Source organism: Solea senegalensis, unplaced genomic scaffold (assembly GCF_019176455.1).
Source record: "Solea senegalensis isolate Sse05_10M unplaced genomic scaffold, IFAPA_SoseM_1 scf7180000015743, whole genome shotgun sequence".
NCBI classification, from domain to species: Eukaryota; Metazoa; Chordata; class Actinopteri; order Pleuronectiformes; family Soleidae; genus Solea; species Solea senegalensis.
The window spans coordinates 13,246-37,448 of NW_025321436.1; the positions used below are offsets into that span (position 1 = coordinate 13,246).

Below are 24,203 nucleotides of genomic sequence, written 5' to 3' on the forward strand. Positions count from 1 at the left end.
CTGCTTGAAATGCCTTTAATACACCAGAGAATACAGCCCGTGGACGGTGGAGGACCTGCACACGGGTCTGCCTCCCGGTTGTGGTGATGCAACATGAGATGAACACTGAAGTGCTTCACCGTTCTGACTGATCCTCCGCTCTGGTTCCCTCCTCAGATGGTCAGGTCATTCCCTTGGTGGAGTTGTCAGCTAAACAGGTGGCGTTCCACATACCATTCGAGGTGGTGGAGAAAGTCTATCCCCCAGTCCCTGAACAACTCCAGCTACGCATCGCCTACTGGAGTTTCCCTGAAAATGAGGAAGACATCAGGTGAGATCACCGAGTATGATCAGTATCCGTGTATGTATGTGTGTTATGTTACATGTCATTTAGCAGACGCTTTTATCCAAAGCGACTTACAATGGAATTGAGTACATCAGCCAGGGGTGGATTCGAACTTGTGACCATTGCGACCATGATGTCTTTCGCACAGGGTATCGGTCTTAACCACTGAGCCACTTTGTAAAGCACTCACCGTGTATCACAACAAAGTTTAACTATACTCAGTATAACGATCAATAACGAAGTCACCTGCTCTTTTCTCTTTCTTCTTCCTCCTGCCTCAGGTTATATTCCTGCCTGGCCAATGGGAGTCCAGATGAATTTCAACGTGGAGAGCAATTGTACAGGATCAGAGCTGTCAAAGACCCGCTTCAGATCGGTGGGTTTAAAGTTTAAAGTTTGCTTAGTATGACATGACACAGTCCACAGTACAACTGTAACAGACCCGATGACTTACACACTTTCGTCACTGCTGTGAAGGTTCTTTGTCATCCAGGTCATTAGGAGTGTTTGTAGTGAGTGCAAAGCTACGGTTTGGTACAGTACACATGTTCCTGCATTTGCATTAGGAGTAACGCCAGAATAACCAGCCTCAACTGTTCCATTTCTGGCACCTTTCCTTTGTGGCACCAGAGTAAAATGGTACAGTCTGAGTGGAGCGAGACCGGCTTCACCTATGACAGTCAGCTATTTGTGTTGTAACCGTTTCGACACCAGGGTCTGTTCTGTGGTCTTGTTGAGACAAACGGCCACAAACTGAGCAGGGAAAAAAGAGCTGCTGGACGAGTGATGTGTGTTGTGTCTGCACCAGGTAAAGGTTCTGCCGAGTCCAAACACGTTCCATCCCGTACTATCCTGTACCAAACCCATGGAAATACAGTACTGTATCTAAAACCTGAACCCTTGTACTTGGTAGTGACAGGGTTATAGAGGCAGAAGTGAGTCTGCAGAGCTTTCTGTCACTCTGGCTTTACCGGTGAAGCTGTTCTGCTTCAGTCGTGATGGAAGACACATCACTTCACCAGGCGACACAAACACAACCACTGACACACTGAATCAGCATTGTTCAAAGTAACTTGTCAAAGGTTTGAACGTGACCAGCATGTGTTTAAGTGTCTAAAAGTTACGTACTATATCTCCATCCAAACATAAATATCTTCTTCTCTCATTTCCCCAGGTTTCCACCTCAGTGCCACAGTGGTGACCAGTCAGGCCGGTCAGTCTAAAGGAGCCTACAACGTGGCTGTTATGTTTGACCGCTGCCGCATCACTTCCTGTAGTTGCACATGTGGTGCAGGAGCCAAATGGTGTGCCCACGTTGTAGCGCTGTGTCTCTTCAGGATCCACAATGTGAGTGTTTGTGTCCACACACAAAAAAATCAACTTTAATAAACATGCTGATGATTTTTGAAAAGGTTTTAAATGGATTAGTTTACCTTCAGTAGTGAGGACACATTGGAAAGGTGATTTTAGCCAGTGGACAAAGGGCTCACACTTATAAAATCTATATTAGATTATGTTTGACAGGCAGCTGAAGATTACGTCACCCTGTAAAGCACACCAGAGGAAATCTGTCCCACAACAGTTGTTGATCCACTCATTAGGACCATCACTAGGTCCAAATGTCTTCTTTTTGTAACTTCAGTGTTAAAAAGCTTCATTCAGATTAGAGCTGAAACGATTAATCGATCAATCGATTATTAATCGATCACTAAATTAATCGACAACTATTTTGATAATCGAATAATAGGTTTGAAGCTTTTTTCATGATGAAAATAAGATTTCCGATTGTTTAAGCTCCTTAAATGTGAATATTTTCTTCATTTCTTTGCTCTGGATATCAAAGAAATCATTAAAAGTCAATAATTTTGGTTTGTGGACTAAACAAGACATTTGAGAACATCATCATTTCCAGGTTTGACAAACACCGATCAACATGTTTAAGGTTTTCAGATATTCTGAACACCAAACGATTAATTGATTAATCGAGAAAATAATCGATTCATCGATTATGAAAATAATAGTTAGTTGCAGCTCTAATTCAGATTCACCTAATGGCCCGGCACGGCACGGTTTACCTGGTACCAGGTACTATGTTGGTTAGCTGTGGCGAGGCGGTGGAAACACCATTAGTGATACAAACTTACTAAATGAAGCAGCAGAAGACCAGCAACTCAAGGGTCCCTGCCACAAACACAACACTAACTTGTTAGTGTGTGTGTGTGTGTGTGTGTGTAGGCATCAGCAGTGTGTCTTAGGGCTCCAGTCTCTGAGTCTTTATCCAGACTGCAGAGGGACCAGCTCCAGAAGTTTGCCCAGTACCTCATCAGTGAACTGCCTCAGCAGGTAACATTCTCACTCCTAATAACAAGTACATGATGTTTCTATGATTTAGTTTGATGAATGGTTACTTTGTCTCTTCAGATCCTGCCCACCGCTCAGCGGTTGCTGGATGAGCTGTTGTCTTCTCAGTCCACTGCCATCAACACTGTGTGTGGAGCTCCAGGTGCAGTAGAGTTTTTGAATTGTCACGATGTTGTCACTTCATTCAGCCCATATCATGACTTATTTCCAGAGCTCACGTTAAGTATTTAGTAACAATATTTGAAAAATATGAGACAGGACTAAGAGGTTGTTCATTGCTCATCCCTCTATCCATCCATCCATAAATCTGTTGGATGGATTACGTTGTGTTCCCTGCCTCAGTACCTGCCATGCTCTCACATCATGCATATTGAAGCAAACAGCCACTAGTGATGGAGAACGTTAACTCCTCAGGCTTTTGTCCTTCCATGCAAACCAGGGGAGTCGCCCCCTGGCTGCCGTTCAAGAGAATACAGGTTTCACACACTTCCATGTTTTGCTTTATTCTGCAGAAGTGGTGGCGTGTACATGTGTTTCCTATGTGCAGTCTATGGTTTAACATTACTTGTTTTTTTGAGAGGGAAGGGAATATTTCTGTTGATGTGTGTGTTTATGCCCACGTGTAGACCCCACCGCAGGCCCTTCAGCTTCTGACCAGAGCACTTGGTATTTGGATGAGTCGACTCTCAGTGACAACATCAAAAAGACTCTACACAAGTTCTGTGGGCCGTCACCTGTTGTCTTCAGGTACACGCCCCTTATTTTACACTCAAACACTTGAGCAGCACTATTCCAGACCTCACAGCTGTATTCAAACACGTCTCTCTGTAAATACGGTGCCTGCGCTGTATATCGTAAATCTTCTCGTCAATGTGATATCGCTATAACAGCGACGTGCTTCTGCAGCGAGCGGCAGGCCGTGTGTGTGCAGCGTGCCTCACAACTCAGCGTCTGCACGCGGTCATATCAACACACTCAGTGTTTCCTCCATCATTCATGTGGAGCAAGGCTTGACACACAACTAGTGAGCAGGAACACATGACTGTGAAACACAGTGTGAATGTTGACTGGAATAAAGGAAACATAACAAGCACATGTGAACGGACTGTTAAATTGTGGTGACGTCCTTTATTAAAGGGGACATATTATGCAAAATCAACTTTTTAACCATTTCAATACTTATATTTGGGACTCTGGAGGCCCTACCAGTCGCCAAAGTGTGGAAAAAGAATACTCAGTCATGTTTTCGTGGTCCCTCTTAGTGTAAGTATAGGCCATAAAACACTCCATGTTGAATTCCCTGCGCTTATGACGGCAGCATGCGCATTTCACCGCGAATGTTACCGCCCACCAGTAAGTTTACTTGGAGAGCTCCACCTTAGCTCCACCTTGTCCCTGCAGGCGAGGGAGGAAGAGTGGGCGTGTGTTTGCCTGTGTCTCATTTGCCTGTAAAGGGACCGTGCACAAAACAGAGCCTTCAAAGCATGTCACTGACATGTTCATTAGGACACCAGGGAACTATTTTAATTGGGGAAATAGGGTATAATATGTCCCCTTTAAACCGGAGCAGTTATTAGCATCTATACTGTGCAGGTAAGAGAGGAATCATTTCCTTAAGGGGATTAATAAAATTAAAAATTCTTTAAAAAAAAAAGAAAAATTCAGAATGACCATGACTTGTGTCTGTGCAGTAACACGCTGACGTGACAGAGTCAGGCAGACACATGATCGCTGTCCTCGCTGCGTCCTGGTGCTCCCACACCTTTTGATATTTTGAGGCTCGGCCGTCTCCTGCTGTTCACTGCATGTGCGACTCCCAGCAGAGATGTCTCACTCTGTATTAAAAGAAAAAAGGTCAATGAAATGTTTGGGTGATTCTGTTGTTGACAAAGCTGACTAATTGTTGCAGCTGAAGTATTCTGTACAAACTCTGCTGACTTTGGTCCTCACTTAAGTCTCAGTGTAATTGAGGAGAGGACAGAACTCCTCCAGTGGACAAAGCAGGAGAGCTTCTCTTAAGTTTGATACTAAAGCGTTTGCGATAATATGTCATACAAACAAGTGACCTTCACAGACTTGGCCCCCACTAAAGCCTACTGTGTAAATCTGTATGTGTGTGAGTGTGCTTTGACTCTTCCTGTGGACACGCCCCCAGTGTTTCCGTGCAGAAAGTCTATTCTGGATTAAAATGTTTAATGCAGAATAGATATTTTTCATGGCTTGTTGACAGTCTTTAAGTTGCTAAAGTGACTTCTCTCCTGGCAGCCATGTTTCCACTGAGAGTGTTACATAGTAATGTCTATGAATAGTTTAGGATATGTCCTTTAATTATTGCCCTACTGATAGCAACAGTCTGTGTGTAAACATCACAGTCGTTGCTGAGGCTCAGTGTCAGGCGCACAGGTAACCACAGATTAATATTCTCTCAGTTTAACCACACACTGCTCACACTGACACACTCACACAGAGAAGTCGTGTATTGTGGTTGATTGAAGAACAACAGGCCTGCGGTGAATGCACATTTACTTGAAGTTAGCTTTGTGTCACTTTGCTGTGGATACAAAGCAACAGTGTAAACAGTAAATGTCCAGAATAATGAAGGAATACAGCGGGGACGGTCTGGACTCCTGACGTGAAGACACTTAGCTGTAGTTGCTCCTGACGGCTGTGCCAGTAGTGTGTGAATGTATAAATGAAAAGTGTCGTGTAAAGCATCTTTTAATGGTTATCTATATAAATACAGAGGATTTACCAGAGTTATCCAGAAACTTAAAACAATGAAACACTGTGTGAGTGATGTGTCATTTCAGTCTTCAAGCTCTTTGTGTACTTTGCATTGACAGTGATGTAAACTCCATGTACCTGTCGTCCACGGAGCCGCCCGCGGCTGCCGAGTGGGCGTGTCTGCTGCGACCACTGAGGGGCCGTGAGCCAGAAGGCATCTGGAACCTTTTGTCCATCGTCAGGGAGATGTTTAAGAGACGAGACAGCAACGCTGCACCGCTTCTGGAGATCCTCACAGAGCAGTGTCTCACCTATGAACAGGTACGTCCTCACATCTACTGAGAATGATGAGGAACCAATATACAGAGCTGCATCTCAGGAAACTATAATATGTTCCATTTAAGCTTCACTTTGAAGCATTTCTATGTTTTAATAAGTAACCTGTCTGTGTGAATGTGTTCAGATCATCAGCTGGTGGTACAGTGTCCGGACGTCAGCCTCCCACAGCAGTGCCAGCGGCCACACTGGACGCAGCAACGGCCAGTCAGAGGTGGCGGCTCATGCCTGTGCCAGCATGTGTGATGAGATGGTGGTGCTCTGGAGGCTGGCGGTGCTCGACCCGACCATGAGCCCCTGCAGGTCAGACCACTGGGACCATGGGATCACCGTTATTCAGACTATAAGAAGAACGACTGACGATATTGTTAGACAAACTACTAGTGACTAACAGATAATTATCGTAATAAATTATTCTTTTTTTATTACAGGAATTATTGCTTAAAGGTGACATAGAATGCTTGTATCACACATATATGTTAGTTATGGAGGTCTACTTACATATATTAACTTGTTTTCATGGTCACACATATATGTTAGTTATGGAGGTCTACTTACATATATTAACTTGTTTTCATGGTCACATATATGTTAGTTATGGAGGTCTACTTACATATATTAACTTGTTTTCATGGTCACATATATGTTAGTTATGGAGGTCTACTTACATATATTAACTTGTTTTCATGGTCACATATATGTCACATGGTCTACTTACATATATTAACTTGTTTTCATGGTCACACATATATGTTAGTTATGGAGGTCTACTTACATATATTAACTTGTTTTCATGGTCACATATATGTTAGTTATGGAGGTCTACTTACATATATTAACTTGTTTTCATGGTCACATATATGTTAGTTATGGAGGTCTACTTACATATATTAACTTGTTTTCATGGTCACATATATATGTTAGTTATGGAGGTCTACTTACATATATTAACTTGTTTTCATGGTCAAATATATATTAGTTATGGAGGTCTACTTACATATATTAACTTGTTTTCATGGTCACGTATATGTTAGTTATGGAGGTCTACTTACATATATTAACTTGTTTTCATGACATATAAATGTTAGTTATGGAGGTCTACTTACATATATTAACTTGTTTTCATGGTCACATATATGTTAGTTATGGAGGTCTACTTACATATATTAACTTGTTTTCATGGGTCACACATATATGTTAGTTATGGAGGTCTACTTACATATATTAACTTGTTTTCATGGTCACACATATATGTTAGTTAGGAGGTCTACTTACATATATTAACTTGTTTTCACATATATTAACTTGGGTCACACATATATGTTAGTTATGGAGGTCTACTTACATATATTAACTTGTTTTCATGGTTACATATATGTTAGTTATGGAGGTCTACTTACATATATTAACTTGTTTTCATGGTCACACATATATGTTAGTTATGGAGGTCTACTTACATATATTAACTTGTTTTCATGATTAAAAACCTCCTAATCGCTGCAAACGTGCCGATCAAAATATCTCCTCACTGACGCTCTCGTCAGCCGCGCTGTTTCAGACCAAAACCACACCCCTAGAATGTGGACTGTATTGCGATTGGCCAGCCAACGAGAGCTTTCCCACTGTCCTGTGATTGGCCAGGTACCTGGAAGTAACGTAATAGATAGGCCAGCTCTCAGATACACAGCTCCCCCTCTGGCACGGTGGATGCTCTGCATCTTAGCAGCTTCAACGAGAGTAGTTCTTCTTCTTCTGCGTTTGAATGTACGCAACCGGATGTGCCCGGACTAGTGCTTGCACCAGGAGGCGCTACGGTGGTGAGAGGAGTGGTGAGGATTTCTGTTGACGACATCAAATTAAGGAAGTGCCGATCCGCTTCGCAGAGCCCAGGAAAACAATACAACACTATTTTCTCAGCAGTGGCTGAACTGTTTGTTCTGAAACTTTAGGGTTTCATAAACGAGGTAATGACGCAGATACACACACAAACGCAGCGTTAATTGGAGCTTTCGGTCTATGTGGGCTTTAAAACTCCTAAAATGTCTCTTGTATTGCATTTTTGCTGGAAATGCTCGTCCCTGCCAGTTCTCATGTGTTTTCCTACGTCCTCTGCACAACGTTGTTAGCAGAGCAAACCCTTACCCTTACCCTAGCAACAGGGGAAGAAAACTTCAATTCACTCACAAAAAATATCAGCACTTTCCCCACGATTATCCTGACCATTCAAGTGATAGTTATCGTTGTACCGCTGATACTGCATGTTACACATGTGATGTTACATCAGCACATTTATCATGAAACATCAACCCCAGTGAAAAATAAAGGCCGTGTTTGCTGTGTTCCAGGCGTCTGGAGCTGGCTGTCCAGTTGAAGCAGTGGCATCTCAAAGTCATTGAAATCGTGAAGCGGGGGCAACATCGGAAATCCTTGGATAAACTGTTCCAGGGCTTCAAGCCTGCGGTCGAGTCCTGCTATTTCAACTGGGAGGTTGCCTACCCACTGGAAGGCATCACCTACTGTAGTGCCGATAAGAAGAGCGCCAACTTCTGCTGGTCCAGAGCAGTGCAACATCAACGAGGAGTCAAAGCTGCCGCAGGGGGGGGTGGAGACGCTGAGTCAGGGGGAGTAGGGAGAGCTGAAGGTGGAGATTTTAAAGGAAGAGGCAGCAGTCACTTGTCCCAACAGGAGGTGGCAGTGCGACCCAAGGAGACCATTCTGACCAAGAGGAAGGGGCTGTCTGTGAGCGGCGGCGGGGGGATGCTGGTCCGTCTTGGGGGCAGCGTCTCTCTGTCCCTGGACGATGGAGGTGTGAAGTGCATGTACAAAGGGCCAGGCTCCTCCTCTGGAGGAAAGCTGAAACTGACTCCTGGAGGTATAAAGGGTGCATCTGTTGGAGGTGCTGCAGGAAGTGGAGGGTTAGGAGGCGGTAAGCACGCCAGCGTCAAGCGGAGAACCAGCAGTGAGGATAGCTCCCTGGAGCCAGACATGGCTGAGCTCAGTCTGGATGATGGCTGCAATCTGGCTCTGGGCGCTGAGGCCAGCAACACTTTTGAGTTCCTCCCTCCGCCACCAGAGATGGTGCCGTCTCCGAGCCCCCTGCTTCGAGACTCTCGCAAGTACAACAGCAGCAGCACGGGAGGCAAGATCTTTGATACCAAGTGCATCGGCCTTACTGTGGCTGTACTTCCTGCTCCAGAGCCCACTCACCCCTGCTTCCCCTCCAAAGAGACGGTGGCAGGTGTTACGGACACGCCCAGTGCTGCAGAGAAGCAGGCGGAGGCGGAGGTGGAGTCTGTCCAGAACAAAGACGAAGATGTGGACTCAGCTGACAGTAACCATCCATCTACCTCCAGCACAACAGCAAGAACAGGCACCGCTCCCGCATCTGCAAAGGCACCGCACAGCCACAGAGAGGTGGTGGCTGCAGGAGCTCCAGGAGCTCCAGGAGCTCCAGGAGCTCCAGGAGCTGCAGGAGCTGCAGGAGCTGCAGGAGCTGCAGGAGCAGCGGCTGCAGGTAGACCAGCTGGAGGAGAAGCTGTGGGTGAGGACGACTATCAAGCGTACTACCTGAGCGCTGCCTCAGAGGAGGGAGCAGAGCGTCAGCTGACTGACAACCATCAGGAGGAGGAGCCAGACATCTTTGCAGGAATCAAACCTCTGGAGCAGGAAGGACGCATGGAGGTGAGGAACAAACACAAAGTGTTCACATGTGTGGGTGTATATCACACTTGTAAGGTGCAGTCTCTGTAATGAGATTCATAGAGATTTAAGTTCTTAAATGTCTGTTACTGCTGCTTCAGGATGAGAGTGTGACCGTCTTTTATTGAGACGACCTCGACAGTCGAAGGTCAAAGCTTCATCTGGTGCAGGGTAGTTGTGTTCTTTATTTTGTAATTGGCCATATTTAAATAAATGTAATAGAACATAGTAAATGTTGTTATTTTTAAGACATTCCAGAGTATATGTTCATGAAAGTCACAGATATGTCACCTGGTGTTACCTGTGTGAGGTGGTCATTGAGATGATTAGATGACCTAATACAGTAAAAGGAGTGGCCTAGAATTAAGTAAGTGAGTAATTTTTTACAAAATACACCAAATAAATTAAGATATCTATATATATGTAAAGATGTCATGTTTGTAAACACACACATTGAGCAGTGGCTCAGTTCACTTATGTCTTGGACCAGCTGTGAATGCCTCAGATTCTAATCACGTATTTTTTCTATACTTAACACTGAACTGTGAAGATTTGCTACACACACACACACACACGTGTTTTACATTCATGCTCCATGTTTTTAACTTGTGTAGGGTACAGTGTGAAGTGTGTGACTGTGTCTGCAGGTTCTGTTTGTGTGTGCAGAGGCTCTGTATGTCCATGTTACAGTAAATATTATAATGTGACTGTGTCTGCAGGTTCTGTTTGTGTGTGCAGAGGCTCTGTATGTCCATGTTACAGTAAATATTATAATGTGACTGTGTCTGCAGGTTCTGTTTGCGTGTGCAGAGGCTCTGTATGTCCATGTTACAGTAAATATTATAATGTGACTGTGTCTGGTTCTGTTTCGTGTGCAGAGGCTCTGTATGTCCATGTTACAGTAGGTGACTGTGTCTGCAGAGTGTGCAGAGGCTCTGTATGTCCATGTTACAGTAAATATTATAATGTGACTGTGTCTGCAGGTTCTGTTGTGCAGAGGCTCTGTATGTCCATGTTACAGTAAATATTATAAGTGTGTGACTGTCTGCAGGTTCTGTTTGTGTGTGCAGAGGCTCTGTATGTCCATGTTACAGTAAATATTATAAGTGTGACTGTGTCTGCAGGTTCTGTTTGTGTGTGCAGAGGCTCTGTATGTCCATGTTACAGTAAATATTATAATGTGACTGTGTCTGCAGGTTCTGTTTGTGTGTGCAGGCTCTGTATGCTAAATATTATATGTGTGACTGTCTGCAGGTTCTGTTTGTGTGTGCAGAGGCTCTGTATGTCCATGTTACAGTAAATATTATAAGTGTGTGACTGTCTGCAGGTTCTGTTTGTGTGTGCAGAGGCTCTGTATGTCCATGTTACAGTAAATATTATAATGTGACTGTGTCTGCAGGTTCTGTTTATGTGCAGAGGCTCTGTATGTCCATGTTACAGTAAATATTATAAGTGTGCGACTGTGTCTGCAGGTTCTGTTTGTGTGCAGAGGCTCTGTATGTCCATGTTACAGTAAATATTATAAGTGTGTGACTGTGTCTGCAGGTTCTGTTTGTGTGTGCAGAGGCTCTGTATGTCCATGTTACAGTAAATATTATAAGTGTGTGACTGTCTGCAGGTTCTGTTTGTGTGTGCAGAGGCTCTGTATGTCCATGTTAAATATTATAATGTGACTGTGTCTGCAGGTTCTGTTTCGTGCAGAGGCTCTGTATTGTTACAGTAAATATTATAATGTGACTGTGTCTGCAGGTTCTGTTTGTGTGCAGAGGCTCTGTATGTCCATGTTACAGTAAATATTATAAGTGTGACTGTGTCTGCAGGTTCTGTTTGTGTGTGCAGAGGCTCTGTATGTCCATGTTACAGTAAATATTATAAGTGTTGTGTGTCTGCAGGTTCTGTTTAGTGTATGTCCATGTTACAGTAAATATATAATGTGACTGTGTCTGCAGGTTCTGTTTGCGTGCAGAGGCTCTGTATGTCCATGTTACAGTAAATATTATAATGTGACTGTGTCTGCAGGTTCTGTTTGCGTGTGCAGAGGCTCTGTATGTCAGTAAATATTATAATGTGACTGTGTCTGCAGGTTCTGTTTGCGTGTGCAGAGGCTCTGTATGTCCATGTTACAGTAAATATTATAAGTGTGTGACTGTGTCTGCAGGTTCTGTTTGTGTGCAGAGGCTCTGTATGTCCATGTTAGTAAATATTATAAGTGCGACTGTGTCTGCAGGTTCTGTTTGTGCAGAGGCTCTGTATGTCCATGTTACAGTAAATATTATAATGTGACTGTGTCTGCAGGTTCTGTTTGTGTGTGCAGAGGCTCTGTATGTCCATGTTACAGTAAATATTATAATGTGACTGTGTCTGCAGGTTCTGTTTATGTGCAGAGTATGTCCATGTTAGGCTTTGTCTGTATGTCCATGTTAAAATATTATAAGTGTGACTGTGTCTGCAGGTTCTGTTTGTGTGTGCAGAGGCTCTGTATGTCCATGTTACAGTAAATATTATAATGTGACTGTGTCTGCAGGTTCTGTTTGGTGTGCAGAGGCTCTGTATGTCCATGTTACAGTAAATATTATAATGTGACTGTGTCTGCAGGTTCTGTTTGCGTGTGCAGAGGCTCTGTATGTCCATGTTACAGTAAATATTATAATGTGACTGTGTCTGCAGGTTCTGTTTAGCGTGTGCAGAGGCTCTGTATGTCCATGTTACAGTAAATATTATAATGTGACTGTGTCTGCAGGTTCTGTTTAAGTGTGCAGAGGCTCTGTATGTCCATGTTACAGTAAATATTATAATGTGTGACTGTCTGCAGGTTCTGTTTGTGTGCAGAGGCTCTGTATGTCCATGTTACAGTAAATATTATAAGTGTGCTGTGTCTGCAGGTTCTGTTTGTGTGTGCAGAGGCTCTGTATGTCCATGTTACAGTAAATATTATAATGTGACTGTGTCTGCAGGTTCTGTTTGTGTGTGCAGAGGCTCTGTATGTCCATGTTACAGTAAATATTATAATGTGACTGTGTCTGCAGGTTCTGTTTGTGTGCAGAGGCTCTGTATGTCCATGTTACAGTAAATATTATAATGTGACTGTGTCTGCAGGTTCTGTTTGTGCAGTGTATGTCCATGTTACAGTAAATATTATAATGTGACGTGTCTGCAGGTTCTGTTTGTGCAGAGGCTCTGTATGTCCATGTTACAGTAAATATTATAATGTGACTGTGTCTGCAGGTTCTGTTTGTGTGTGCAGAGGCTCTGTATGTCCATGTTACAGTAAATATTATAATGTGACTGTGTCTGCAGGTTCTGTTTGTGCAGAGGCTCTGTATGTCCATGTTACAGTAAATATTATAAGTGTGTGACTGTGTCTGCAGGTTCTGTTTGTGTGTGCAGAGGCTCTGTATGTCCATGTTACAGTAAATATTATAAGTGTGACTGTGTCTGCAGGTTCTGTTTGTGTGTGCAGAGGCTCTGTATGTCCATGTTACAGTAAATATTATAATGTGACTGTGTCTGCAGGTTCTGTTTATGTGCAGAGGCTCTGTATGTCCATGTTACAGTAAATATTATAATGTGACTGTGTCTGCAGGTTCTGTTTGTGTGTGCAGAGGCTCTGTATGTCCATGTTACAGTAAATATTATAAGTGTACTGTGTCTGCAGGTTCTGTTTGTGTGTGCAGAGGCTCTGTATGTCCATGTTACAGTAAATATTATAATGTGACTGTGTCTGCAGGTTCTGTTTGTGTGCAGAGGCTGTATGTCCATGTTACAGTAAATATTATAAGTGTGTGACTGTGTCTGCAGGTTCTGTTTGTGTGAGAGGCTCTGTATGTCCATGTTACAGTAAATATTATAAGTGTGACTGTGTCTGCAGGTTCTGTTTGTGTGTGCAGAGGCTCTGTATGTCCATGTTACAGTAAATATTATAGGGTGCGTGACTGTGTCTGCAGGTTCTGTTTGTGTGTGCAGAGGCTCTGTATGTCCATGTTACAGTAAATATTATAAGTGTGCGACTGTGTCTGCAGGTTCTGTTTGCGTGTGCAGAGGCTCTTCACGCCCATGGTTACAGTAACGAGGCGTGCCGGCTGGCCGTGGAGCTGGCCACTGACCTGTTGGCTAACCCTCCAGACCTGAAGGTGGAGCAGCCGCAGACCAAGGTACATGTCATGACATGTCCCAGCAGCTCGAGATACATTCTCCTGTGACCTTTGACCTCGTCTCTCCTTCTGATGTACAAAGTCACCAGTCTGCATGTTGAACTGTGTAGTGGGATATTGAGCCTTTCTTCATGAAGGAAAGCCATCAGATTCTTCTCATATCTGTTTATCCATAAAGGAAAGAATGAGCTAATGAGAAGTGTTAGTTGTTAATTATGTATTATTATTAATGATTAATTATTATTACTGTTATTGTGTCTGTCGTGATGTTTAGGGGAAGAAGAGCAAGGTGTCGACCAGCCGTCAGACACAGGTGGCGACTAACACGCTGTCCAAAGCTGCTTTCCTCCTCACTGTCCTCAGTGAGAGACTGGAGCTGCACAACCTGGCCTTCAGCACCGGCATGTTCTCTCTGGAACTCCAGAGACCACCGGCATCCACCAAAGCTCTGGAGGTCACATTTATACATCGTTATTGTAGTATTATTGTTGTTGTTGTTGTTGTTGTTATTGTTATTATTATTATTATTATTATTATTATTATTATTACTATTATTAGTAGTGTTATTGTTAGTAGTTGTATTATTCTTGTTATTATCAAATGATGAGGTTATATGAGCTCAGCTTCATCTAACTTTAAGTAGGTTCAGCTGCATCAGAGAGTTTAGTATAGGGCTGCAAATGGTGATAATTTCTAGAACTGAAACAATTAATCAATGAATTGATTATTAATCGATTAATAAATTAATCTACAACTATTTTGATAATCAATTAATCGGTTTGAAGCTTTTTTCATGATTAAAACGACGTTTCCGATTGTTTAAGCTTCTTAAATGTGAATATTTTCTTCATTTCTTTGTTCCGGATAACAAAGAAATCATTAATAGTTAATCATTTAGGTTTGTGGACAAAACAAGACATTTGAGAACATCATCATTTCCACGTTTGACAAACACCGATCCACATTTTTAAGGTTTTCTGATATTTTATGGACCAAACAATTAATCGAGAAAATAATCGACAGATGAATCGATAATGAAAATAATCATTAGTTGCAGCTCTAATCGTTTGAGTGATTGATTGGTCCATAATGTGATGAATGATGTCAGACATGTTGGTTCATGTTTAACCAAAATGATTCATCTTCATCTGAAATGATTTTTGGAATGAAAAATGGACGATGCCATGTTTTTGTGTGTGTGTGTGTGTGTGATGACTGAGCAGGTGAAGCTGGCCTATCAGGAGTCAGAGGTGGTGTCTCTGTTGAAGAAGATCCCTCTGGGTCTGGTGGAGATGTCGGCCATCAGAGAGAGAGCTGAGCAGCTGAGAGACGGAAACTTCTGTGATTACAGACCGGTGCTGCCGCTCATGTTGGCCAGCTTCATCTTTGATGTCCTGTGTACTCCAGGTAAGCACCAATAATGTTCAAAAAATATTCTAGTCATTGGCTTTTCTCTTTGTAGAAGATGTTGAGGATGTTTGGATCCGCTTGGAATGTTCCATTCTAACGGTGTTGGGCCTTTTGTTTGTGTAGTTTGTGTAACATAGTGTTAAAACTGACTGCACAGGGTCATTTTCTACTGCCTACTCCACATTTAAAACACTGTTGACCTGATGTTTATATAAAGAGGTTATTATTTATGTAGCATTTTCATAATGTAACAAAATAACAATTGTAGATTTTACATTAAAAAGATCATTAAATATCTCATAACACAAAAGTTGATAAATAAGAATTTAGGAACTGGGCTTGTAGCCCAAAGGGTTGCCGGTTTGACTCCCCACCGGGTCAGAAAAGGGCTGGGGTACCCGTGAGCAAGGCACCCAACCCCCATTACTCCCTCATTCTAAGAAGGTTTCTAGGAGAGGAAGAGTTAAAGGGGACATATTATACCCTATTTCCCCCCATTAAAATAGTTCCCTGGTGTCCTAATGAACATGTCAGTGACATGCTTTGGTCAAAATACCATAAGGATGAAGAATCATAGTAGTTCAATAACCCTGCTAAACCCGCCCCTTTCAGAACGCTCGGTTTTTGTGCATGGTCCCTTTATATGCAAATGAGACACAGGCAAACACACACCCACTTCTTCCAGAGGGTTTCTGATTTGTCCTCTTTACAGAGCTTTACAGCTCTATTCGTCTCCCCCTCCCTCCACTAGTTCTCTGACAATATCAACATGGCAGCGTGCGCAGAAAACAGCGAGAGTGCCGTCACAGGAAGAGACGTCCTACATAAGGATCGAGCCAAACACTGTCCAACTGTAAATCAGTTAAAAACACTTAGGAACAGTCAGCACACGCTGATCGCCACCGCGAGCTCTAGGCTATCAGGGTGACACAGAGAGTGCAGCACAGAGAGTGCAGCACCGCTGATCGCCACCGCTGATCGTCAGCGGCGAGCTGCATAAACAGCTGCTTTATGTGATTGTATCAGACTGAGTCTGTGCTCCGGTCATGGAGGACGTACTGAACAAATATTTTTAATTAGGACGTGTCAGAATGGTCAGTTATGACCTCTGTGTGATCTTTTCAAGATCTTTTCAATGTGTGTGTTTGTACGTCGGTCAAATACGTCCCCTGACTAAATACGGCGACCGCTGGCCGCAGTCTGATGTGAAGTGGTGCGAACACACGATTGCTGACTTTATCCGGCACATTAGCTTCATATATAAAATCCTCTGTAAAACACTGTGCTCCACTGTGCAGCCACCAACAGCACACTTGTCCCTCCGCGTTGACATAATACCGCTCTTCCTCCCTCGCCTGCACTCTCGCAGGGACAAGGTGGAGCTAAGGTGGAGCTCGCGAAGTAAACTTACTGGTGGGGCGGTAACATTCGCGGTGAAATGCGCATGCTGACGTCATAAGCGCAGGGAATTCAACATCGAGCGTTTTATGGCCTATACTTACACTAAGAGGGACCACGAAAACATGACTGAGTATTCTTTTTCCACACTTTGGTGACTGGTAGGGCCCCCAGAGTCCCAAATATAAGTATTAAAATGGTTAAAAAGTTGATTTTGCATAATATGTCCCCTTTAAACAGAGAGGGACTAATAAAGTTCACTAATTTAAAACTTGAACTTATTGAATTTTGAACTCCATGAAATAACATCCCTTTTGCTCTTCTCCATATTGTTTGTGCAGTGGTGTCCCCAACAGGGTCCCGTCCACCGAGCCGTAACCGCAACAACGAGATGCCCGGTGATGAAGAGCTGGGCTTCGAGGCAGCTGTTGCTGCATTAGGTAAAAACAGGAAGTCGTTCTTCACGGTTCCTTTCTCGTATGTCGTCTGCTGATCCTGTTTCTCACCTCTGCTCGTCTCCAGGCATGAAGACGACGGTCAGCGAGGCAGAACATCCTCTTCTCTGTGAGGGAACCAGGCGTGTGAAGGGTGACCTCGCTCTGGCCCTCATGATCACGTATAAGGACGACCAGAGCAAGCTGAAGAAGGTAGCCGTCAGTCATGTTTGTAAACCACTCACTCTCCTCCACCAAAGTCCTGGCACACAGGAGCCTTCACACTCAAAATCATTACACCTTCATTTTGACAGACATAGGGAAGAATAATCAATATCAAGTAGTAAAACTCTAATTGTGTCTCTCTCACATCCACAGATACTTGATAAGTTGTTGGACAGGGAGAGTCAGACCCACAAGCCTCAGACTCTTAGCTCCTTCTACTCCAGTAAGCCAGCAGCCGGCAGCCAGCGCAGCCCATCCAAGCACACTGTCTCTGGCCACAGCGGGGTGGGCGGAGCTACAGGGGGAGTCTCCAAACACGCACCTTCATCTTCCTCTTCAGTGCCCACTGTGACAGCCTCTTCCTCTGCTGTGACACTGGCTGCAGAAGAGGTCGCTCATCAGGCCGAACTACAGCCAGTGCAAAGCAGCACAGCAGGGGAGAGCACTGCTGAGACCAGGGAGCATGGTGAGAGCGCGCACACACACACACACACACACACACACACACAGCTGAGACCAGGAGCATGGTGAGAGCCACACACACACACACACACACACACACACACACACACACACACACTGCTGAGACCAGGAGCATGGTGAGACACACACACACACACACACAGCTGAGACCAGGGAGCATGGTGAGAGCCAAGACACACACACACACACACACACACACACACACACAGCTGAGACCAGGGAGCATGGTGAGCGCCACACACACACACACACACACACACACACACACACACACACACACACACTGCTGAGACCAGGAGCATGGTGAGAGCCCACACACACACACACACACACACACACACACACACACAGCTGAGACCAGGGAGCATGGTGAGAGGCACACACACACACACACACACACACACACACACACACACACACACACACTGCTGAGACCAGGGAGCATGGTGAGAGCACACACACACACACACACACAGCTGAGACCAGGAGCACACACACACACACACACACACACACATGAGAACACACACACACACACACACACACACACACAGCTGAGACCAGGAGCATGGTGAGGCACACACACACACACACACACACACACACACACAGCTGAGACCAGGGAGCATGGTGAGAGCTACACACACACACACACACACACACACACACACACACAGCTGAGACCAGGGAGCATGGTGAGAGCCACACACACACACACACACACACACACACACAGCTGAGACCAGGGAGCATGGTGAGCAAGACACACACACACACACACACACACACACACAGCTGAGACCAGGGAGCACTACACACACACACACACACACACACACACACTGCTGAGACCAGGGAGCATGGTGAGAGCACACACACACACACACACACACAAACGCACACACACACACTCAGCCTCAGTCTCAGAAGCTCAGTCTCAGAACACAGAGACACAGCAGTGTGGAGCTTCCTCAGAGCTCGTCAGAGTTTGGAGCAGGTTTCCAGAAACGAGTCGCTGAAGTCTGGTGGTTGATGTTTGTGAAAACAAAGACTTCTTCTGCTCCCACACACTTGGGGATGGACTTGATTGTAACACAGCATCTTGTGTTTTGTGACCTCACAGTATCAGACGGGCCTCCCTCATCCAGTGACCAGCAGAATGAGACGGCTCCATTTAAGCTGGAGGTCACTGTTCCCAGTCGACTAGCATTGGGCGCACGCTGTGGTTACAGCCAACGCTGCTGGGGCTCACCTGTGCGACAGAAGAAGAAACACACTGGTACAATAATGCTCTGCAGATAATCCATTCATATGTTGATTATTTTGTCAGTTATTTCATGAGTTGTTTGTTCCACAAATGTTGATCGGTGTGTCCAAAATCTCAACTGATGATGTTCTTGATTGTGTTGTTTGTTCACAAACCAAAATCATTCATTTCAAAGCATTTCTTTGTTATTTGGAGCAAAGGAACCAGAAAACATTCACATTTAAGAAGCTAATAGTTGCCATTTAATTCAGTAATTGATTGAATAATGGATAAGTTGTTGCAGCCCTGCTGGTCATCAGACTGTGGATGTTCTGTGGATGTTTCCACCAAGTGCTCCTGGTGCACTTCTTTTTCATGGACTCAGCAGTAAACCACCACAGCTGTTCATTTAATCAACTTCATAGATATTAGGACATCATAAAAGCATTCAAAGTAGAGTGGGACTCAAAATAGGTCTGGGCAGTATATAGATGTTATATAGTGTATTTAGGGCTGGGCCGTATATAGATGTTATATAGTGTATTTAGGGCTGGGCCGTATATAGATGTTATAAAGTGTATTTAGGCTGGGCCGTATATAGATGTTATATAGTGTATTTAGGGTTGGGCGTATATAGATGTTATTTAGTGTATTTAGGGCTTATATAGATGTTATATAGTGTATTTAGGGCTGGGCTATTATGTTTATAGTGTATTTAGGGAGTATATATGTTATAAAGTGTATTTAGGGCTGGGCAGTATAGATGTTATATAGTGTATTTAGGGCTGGCCATATATAGATGTTATATAGTGTATTTAGTGGGGGCTGTATATAGATGTTATAAAGTGTATTTAGGGCTGGGCGTATATAGATTTTATAAAGTGTATTTAGGCTGGGCAGATATAGATGTTAAATAGTGTATTTAGGGCCGTATATAGATGTGGTATTTAGGGTATATAGATGTTATATAGTGTATTTAGGGCTGGGCAGTATATAGTTATATGTATTTAGGGCTGGGCTGGGCAGTATTATATAGATGTTATAGTGTATTTATATAGATGTTATATAGTGTATTTAGGGCTGGGCATATAGATGTTATAGTGTAGGGCAGTATATAGATGTTATATAGTGTATTTAGGGCTGGGCAGTATATAGATATATAGTGTATTTAGGGCTGGGCATAGATGTTTATATAGTGTATTTAGGGCTGGGCAGTATAGATGTTATAGTGTATTTAGGGCTGGGCAGTATATAGATGTTATATAGTGTATTTAGGGCTGGGCAGTATATAGATGTTATAAAGTGTATTTAGGGCGGTATATAGATGTTAAATAGTGTATTTAGGGCTGGGCAGTATATAGATGTTATATAGTGTATTTAGGGCTGGGGTATATAGATGTTAAATAGTGTATTTAGGAATATAGATGTTAAATAGTGTATTTATGTATATAGATGTTATATAGTGTATTTAGGGCTGGGCAGTATATATTTGTTATATAGTGTATTTAGGGCTGGGCGTATATAGATGTTATAGTGTATTTAGGGATGCATATATAGATGTTATATAGTGTATTTAGGGCTGGGCAGTATATAGATGTTATAGTGTATTTAGGGCTGGGCAGTATATAGATGTTATATTTAGGCTGGGCAGTATATAGATGTTATAGTGTATTTAGGCTGGGCAGTATATAGATGTTATAGTGTATTTAGGGCGCATATAGATGTTATATAGTGTATTTAGGGCTGGGCATGTTATATATGTATATAGTGTATTTGGGCAGTATATAGATGTTATAGTGTATTTAGGGTATATAGATTATATAGTGTATTTAGGGTGGGCAGTATATAGATGTATAGTGTATTTAGGGCTGGGCAGTATATATGTTATATATTTAGATTTGTTATATAGTGTATTTAGGGCTATATAGATGTTATAAAGTGTATTTAGGGTATATAGATGTTATATAGTGTATTTAGGGCTGGGCAGTATATAGATGTTATATAGTGTATTTAGGGCTGGGCAGTATATATGTTATATAGTGTATTTAGGGCTGGGCAGTATATAGATGTTATAAAGTATTTAGGGCTGGGCAGTAGATGTTATAGTGTATTTAGGGCTAGTATATATATATATAGTGTATTTAGGGCTGGGCAGTATAGATGTTATATAGTGTATTTAGGGCTGGGCAGTATATAGATGTTATAGTGTATTTAGGGTTATATAGATGTTATATATTTAGGGCTGGGCAGTATATAGATGTTATAGTGTATTTAGTGCTGTATATATTTGTTATATAGTGTCTTTAGGGCTGGGCCATATAGATGTTATAGTGTATTTAGGGCTGGGATATATTTGTTATATAGTGTATTTAGGGCTGGGCATATATAGATGTTATAAAAGTGTATTTAGGGCTGGGCAGTATATAGATGTTATATAGTGTATTTAGGGCTGGGCAGTATATATTTGTTATATAGTGTATTTAGGGCTGGGCAGTATATAGATGTTATAGTGTATTTAGTGCTATATAGTTGTTATATAGTGTATTTAGGGCTGGGCATATATATAGATGTTATAGTGTATTTAGGCTGGGCATATATTTGTTATATAGTGTATTTAGGGTTATATAGATGTTATAAAGTGTATTTAGGGCTTATAGATGTTATATGTATTTAGGTATATAGATGTTATAAAGTGTATTTAGGGCTGGGCAGTATATAGATGTTATATAGTGTATTTAGGGCTGGGCAGTATATAGATGTTATAAAGTGTATTTAGGGCTGGGCATATATAGATGTTATATAGTGTATTTAGGGCTGGGCAGTATATAGATGTTATAGTGTATTTAGGGCTGGGCCGTATATAGATGTTATATAGTGTATTTAGGGGCTGGCGGCTATATGGCGTATATATATTATTATTTAGGGCTGGGCTGTTATATAGTGTATTTTATATAGATGTTATAGTGTATTTAGGGCTGGGCCGTATATAGATGTTATATAGTGTATTTAGGGCTGGGCAGTATATAGATGTTATAGTGTATTTAGGGCTGGGCTTATATTTGTTATATAGTGTATTTATATAGATGTTATAAAGTGTATTTAGGGCTGGGGTATATAGATGTTATATAGTGTATTTAGGGCATTTAGATTATATAGATGTTATATATGTATTTAGGGCTGGGCAGTATATAGATGTTATAGTGTATTTAGGGCTGGGCCGTATATATTTGTTATATAGTGTATTTAGGGCTGGGCCGTATATAGATGTTATAAAGTGTATTTAGTGTATTCCACATATATCTCTTATATCAGGATCCAGATATTCTTTCTGTTACCCAGCCTTAAGACGACGTTCAGGGTGAGGTAAATCATTTCTCAGTGTTTTTAAATGCTCCCAACACATCACTGTTGTGCAGTGTGTGTAGATTCATCCTGAAGGTTTAACTAAACACTGGACTAGAATGGAATGGAATGGAATAGTTGCTATTCATAAACCACAACTAATCGCGTAACACACACACACAAAAACATGAAATGAAGTGGTATTTGTTTTCATGCCACTGGTCATGTATCATACTCAGAGTATTGATGTGGAGTGTGGTTTGTGCTCAGGCATGGCAAGTATCGACAGCAGTGCTCCAGAAACCACCTCAGACAGTTCCCCCACCCTCAGCCGCCGCCCACTCCGGGGCGGCTGGGCCGCAGCATCGTGGGGGCGGGGCCAGGACAGTGACAGCATCAGCAGTTCATCATCAGATTCGTTGGGCTCCTCCTCCTCCAGCGGCTCTCGTAGGGCAGGGGGCGGGGCCAGAGCGAAGAGCAATGACACCAGCAGGTAAATATACTCTTTCTTTTTTTTTTACTCGGTCACAGCGAGTGAAAGCACATTATCAGGGTCAGTGGGAGGAGTTACAAGAGACTGTGATGATTTAAAGGTGTCAAACTCATCCACATGTCTTTTCTCCTCCTCCATCCACACAAGGGTTCACTTTGAGTTTTCACATTAGAGGATGAAATCACACTAGTTTTTATTTAAAAAAAGGAAAGCTAACCCTTGCACCCTCTCTGAAATCCTCTGTCATTGGTTAGAGTCTGAGAACAATGCTTAAACCCGGTTCAGACCCCAACAATTACGATAACCTCCGCCCCATTTCTAACTTACCTTTCATTTCCAAAATCCTTGAAAAAACTGCCACCCAACTTCACTGTCACCTTTCCCTCCATTCACTCTACGAGCCTTTCCAGTCTGGTTTCCGCCCCGTCACAGCACAGAGACCGCCTTAATCAAAATCACCAACCACCTCCTCATTGCAGCTGATTCTGGTTCTGTCTCCATCCTCATCCTCCTTGATCTGAGTGCTGACTTCGACACCATCTCACACCCTATCCTCATCAGTAGCCTCTCCTACATTGGCCTCTCCCACTCTCCCCTCAGCTGGTTCCACTCTTACCTCACAGGCCGCGCTCAGTTTGTACAGCTCAAATCTTTCACTTCAAAACCCTCCCCAGTCACTACTGGTGTGCCCCAGGGATCTGTCCTGGGGCCCCTTCTCTTCATCAACTATCTCCTCCCCCTTGGCCACATCCTCCATAATTTCAATATCCAGTTCCACTGCCATCCACAACCTTGCCCCTCCCTTCCTGTCTGACCTCCTGTACGTCATCACCCCCACTCGTTCCCTCAGATCCTCCTCCTCCATCCACCTCTCTGTGCCCCCTGCCCGCCTCAGCACTATGGGGGGCAGAGCCTTCAGCCACTCTGCTCCCCAAGCTCTGTAACACCCTACCACCTGACCTCCATAACTGTGACTCTCTCCACCTCTTCAAATCAAGACCCAAAACTCACCTGTTCCGGAGCGCCTACTCCCTCTAACCTCCCTGCTTTTACGTCACTTCCCTATTTTATTGTGTTGATTTTATGTGTTTTTTGGTTTTTATCTAATTGTGTGATTTTAATTCATTTTGTTTGTAAGGTGTCCTTGAGTGATCTGAATGGCGCTTTTAAATTAAATTAAATTAAATTAAATTAAATGTATTATTGTTATTATTATTATTATTATACCATGTTCCTCTTCTTTGTATGTCCAGGTACAAAGGGCGGCGCCCAGAGTGCCACGCCCCCCACGTACCCAATCAGCCGTCAGAGGCCGCAGCACATTTTTACTTTGAGCTGGCCAAGACGGTGCTAATCAAAGCTGGAGGAAACTCGTCCACCTCCATTTTCACTCAGCCCTCAGCCAGTGGGGGCCACCAGGGGCCCCACAGGAACCTGCACCTGTGCGCCTTTGAAATCGGCCTGTACGCCCTTGGACTACACAACTTTGTCTCTCCCAACTGGCTCTCCAGGACCTACTCCTCTCATGTGTCCTGGATCACTGGTGAGTGAGTGAGTGAGTGAGTGAGTGAGACAC

At 43.2% G+C, this 24,203-nt stretch overlaps 1 protein-coding gene across 3 annotated transcripts in view; it reads left to right on the forward strand.

The window, feature by feature from the left end:
• Positions 1-24,203, forward strand: part of zswim8 (zinc finger, SWIM-type containing 8) — a 41,174-nt gene that overhangs the window by 8,339 nt on the left and 8,632 nt on the right. The window contains exons 2-20 of one of the 3 annotated variants that reach the window (XM_044017694.1): positions 157-310; positions 607-701; positions 1,500-1,672; positions 2,561-2,668; positions 2,747-2,828; positions 3,313-3,433; positions 5,530-5,731; positions 5,874-6,049; positions 8,092-9,182; positions 9,228-9,427; positions 13,465-13,596; positions 13,871-14,050; positions 14,820-15,003; positions 16,737-16,844; positions 16,927-17,051; positions 17,217-17,529; positions 18,670-18,825; positions 22,405-22,627; positions 23,881-24,170. In XM_044017694.1, coding sequence (XP_043873629.1) covers positions 157-310; positions 607-701; positions 1,500-1,672; positions 2,561-2,668; positions 2,747-2,828; positions 3,313-3,433; positions 5,530-5,731; positions 5,874-6,049; positions 8,092-9,182; positions 9,228-9,427; positions 13,465-13,596; positions 13,871-14,050; positions 14,820-15,003; positions 16,737-16,844; positions 16,927-17,051; positions 17,217-17,529; positions 18,670-18,825; positions 22,405-22,627; positions 23,881-24,170 — 4,113 coding nt within the window. Of the gene's footprint in view, positions 1-156; positions 311-606; positions 702-1,499; positions 1,673-2,560; positions 2,669-2,746; positions 2,829-3,312; positions 3,434-5,529; positions 5,732-5,873; positions 6,050-8,091; positions 9,428-13,464; positions 13,597-13,870; positions 14,051-14,819; positions 15,004-16,736; positions 16,845-16,926; positions 17,052-17,216; positions 17,530-18,669; positions 18,826-22,404; positions 22,628-23,880; positions 24,171-24,203 lie in introns of all 3 variants that reach the window. The other 2 variants (XM_044017693.1, XM_044017692.1) reach the window with 2 other exon arrangements.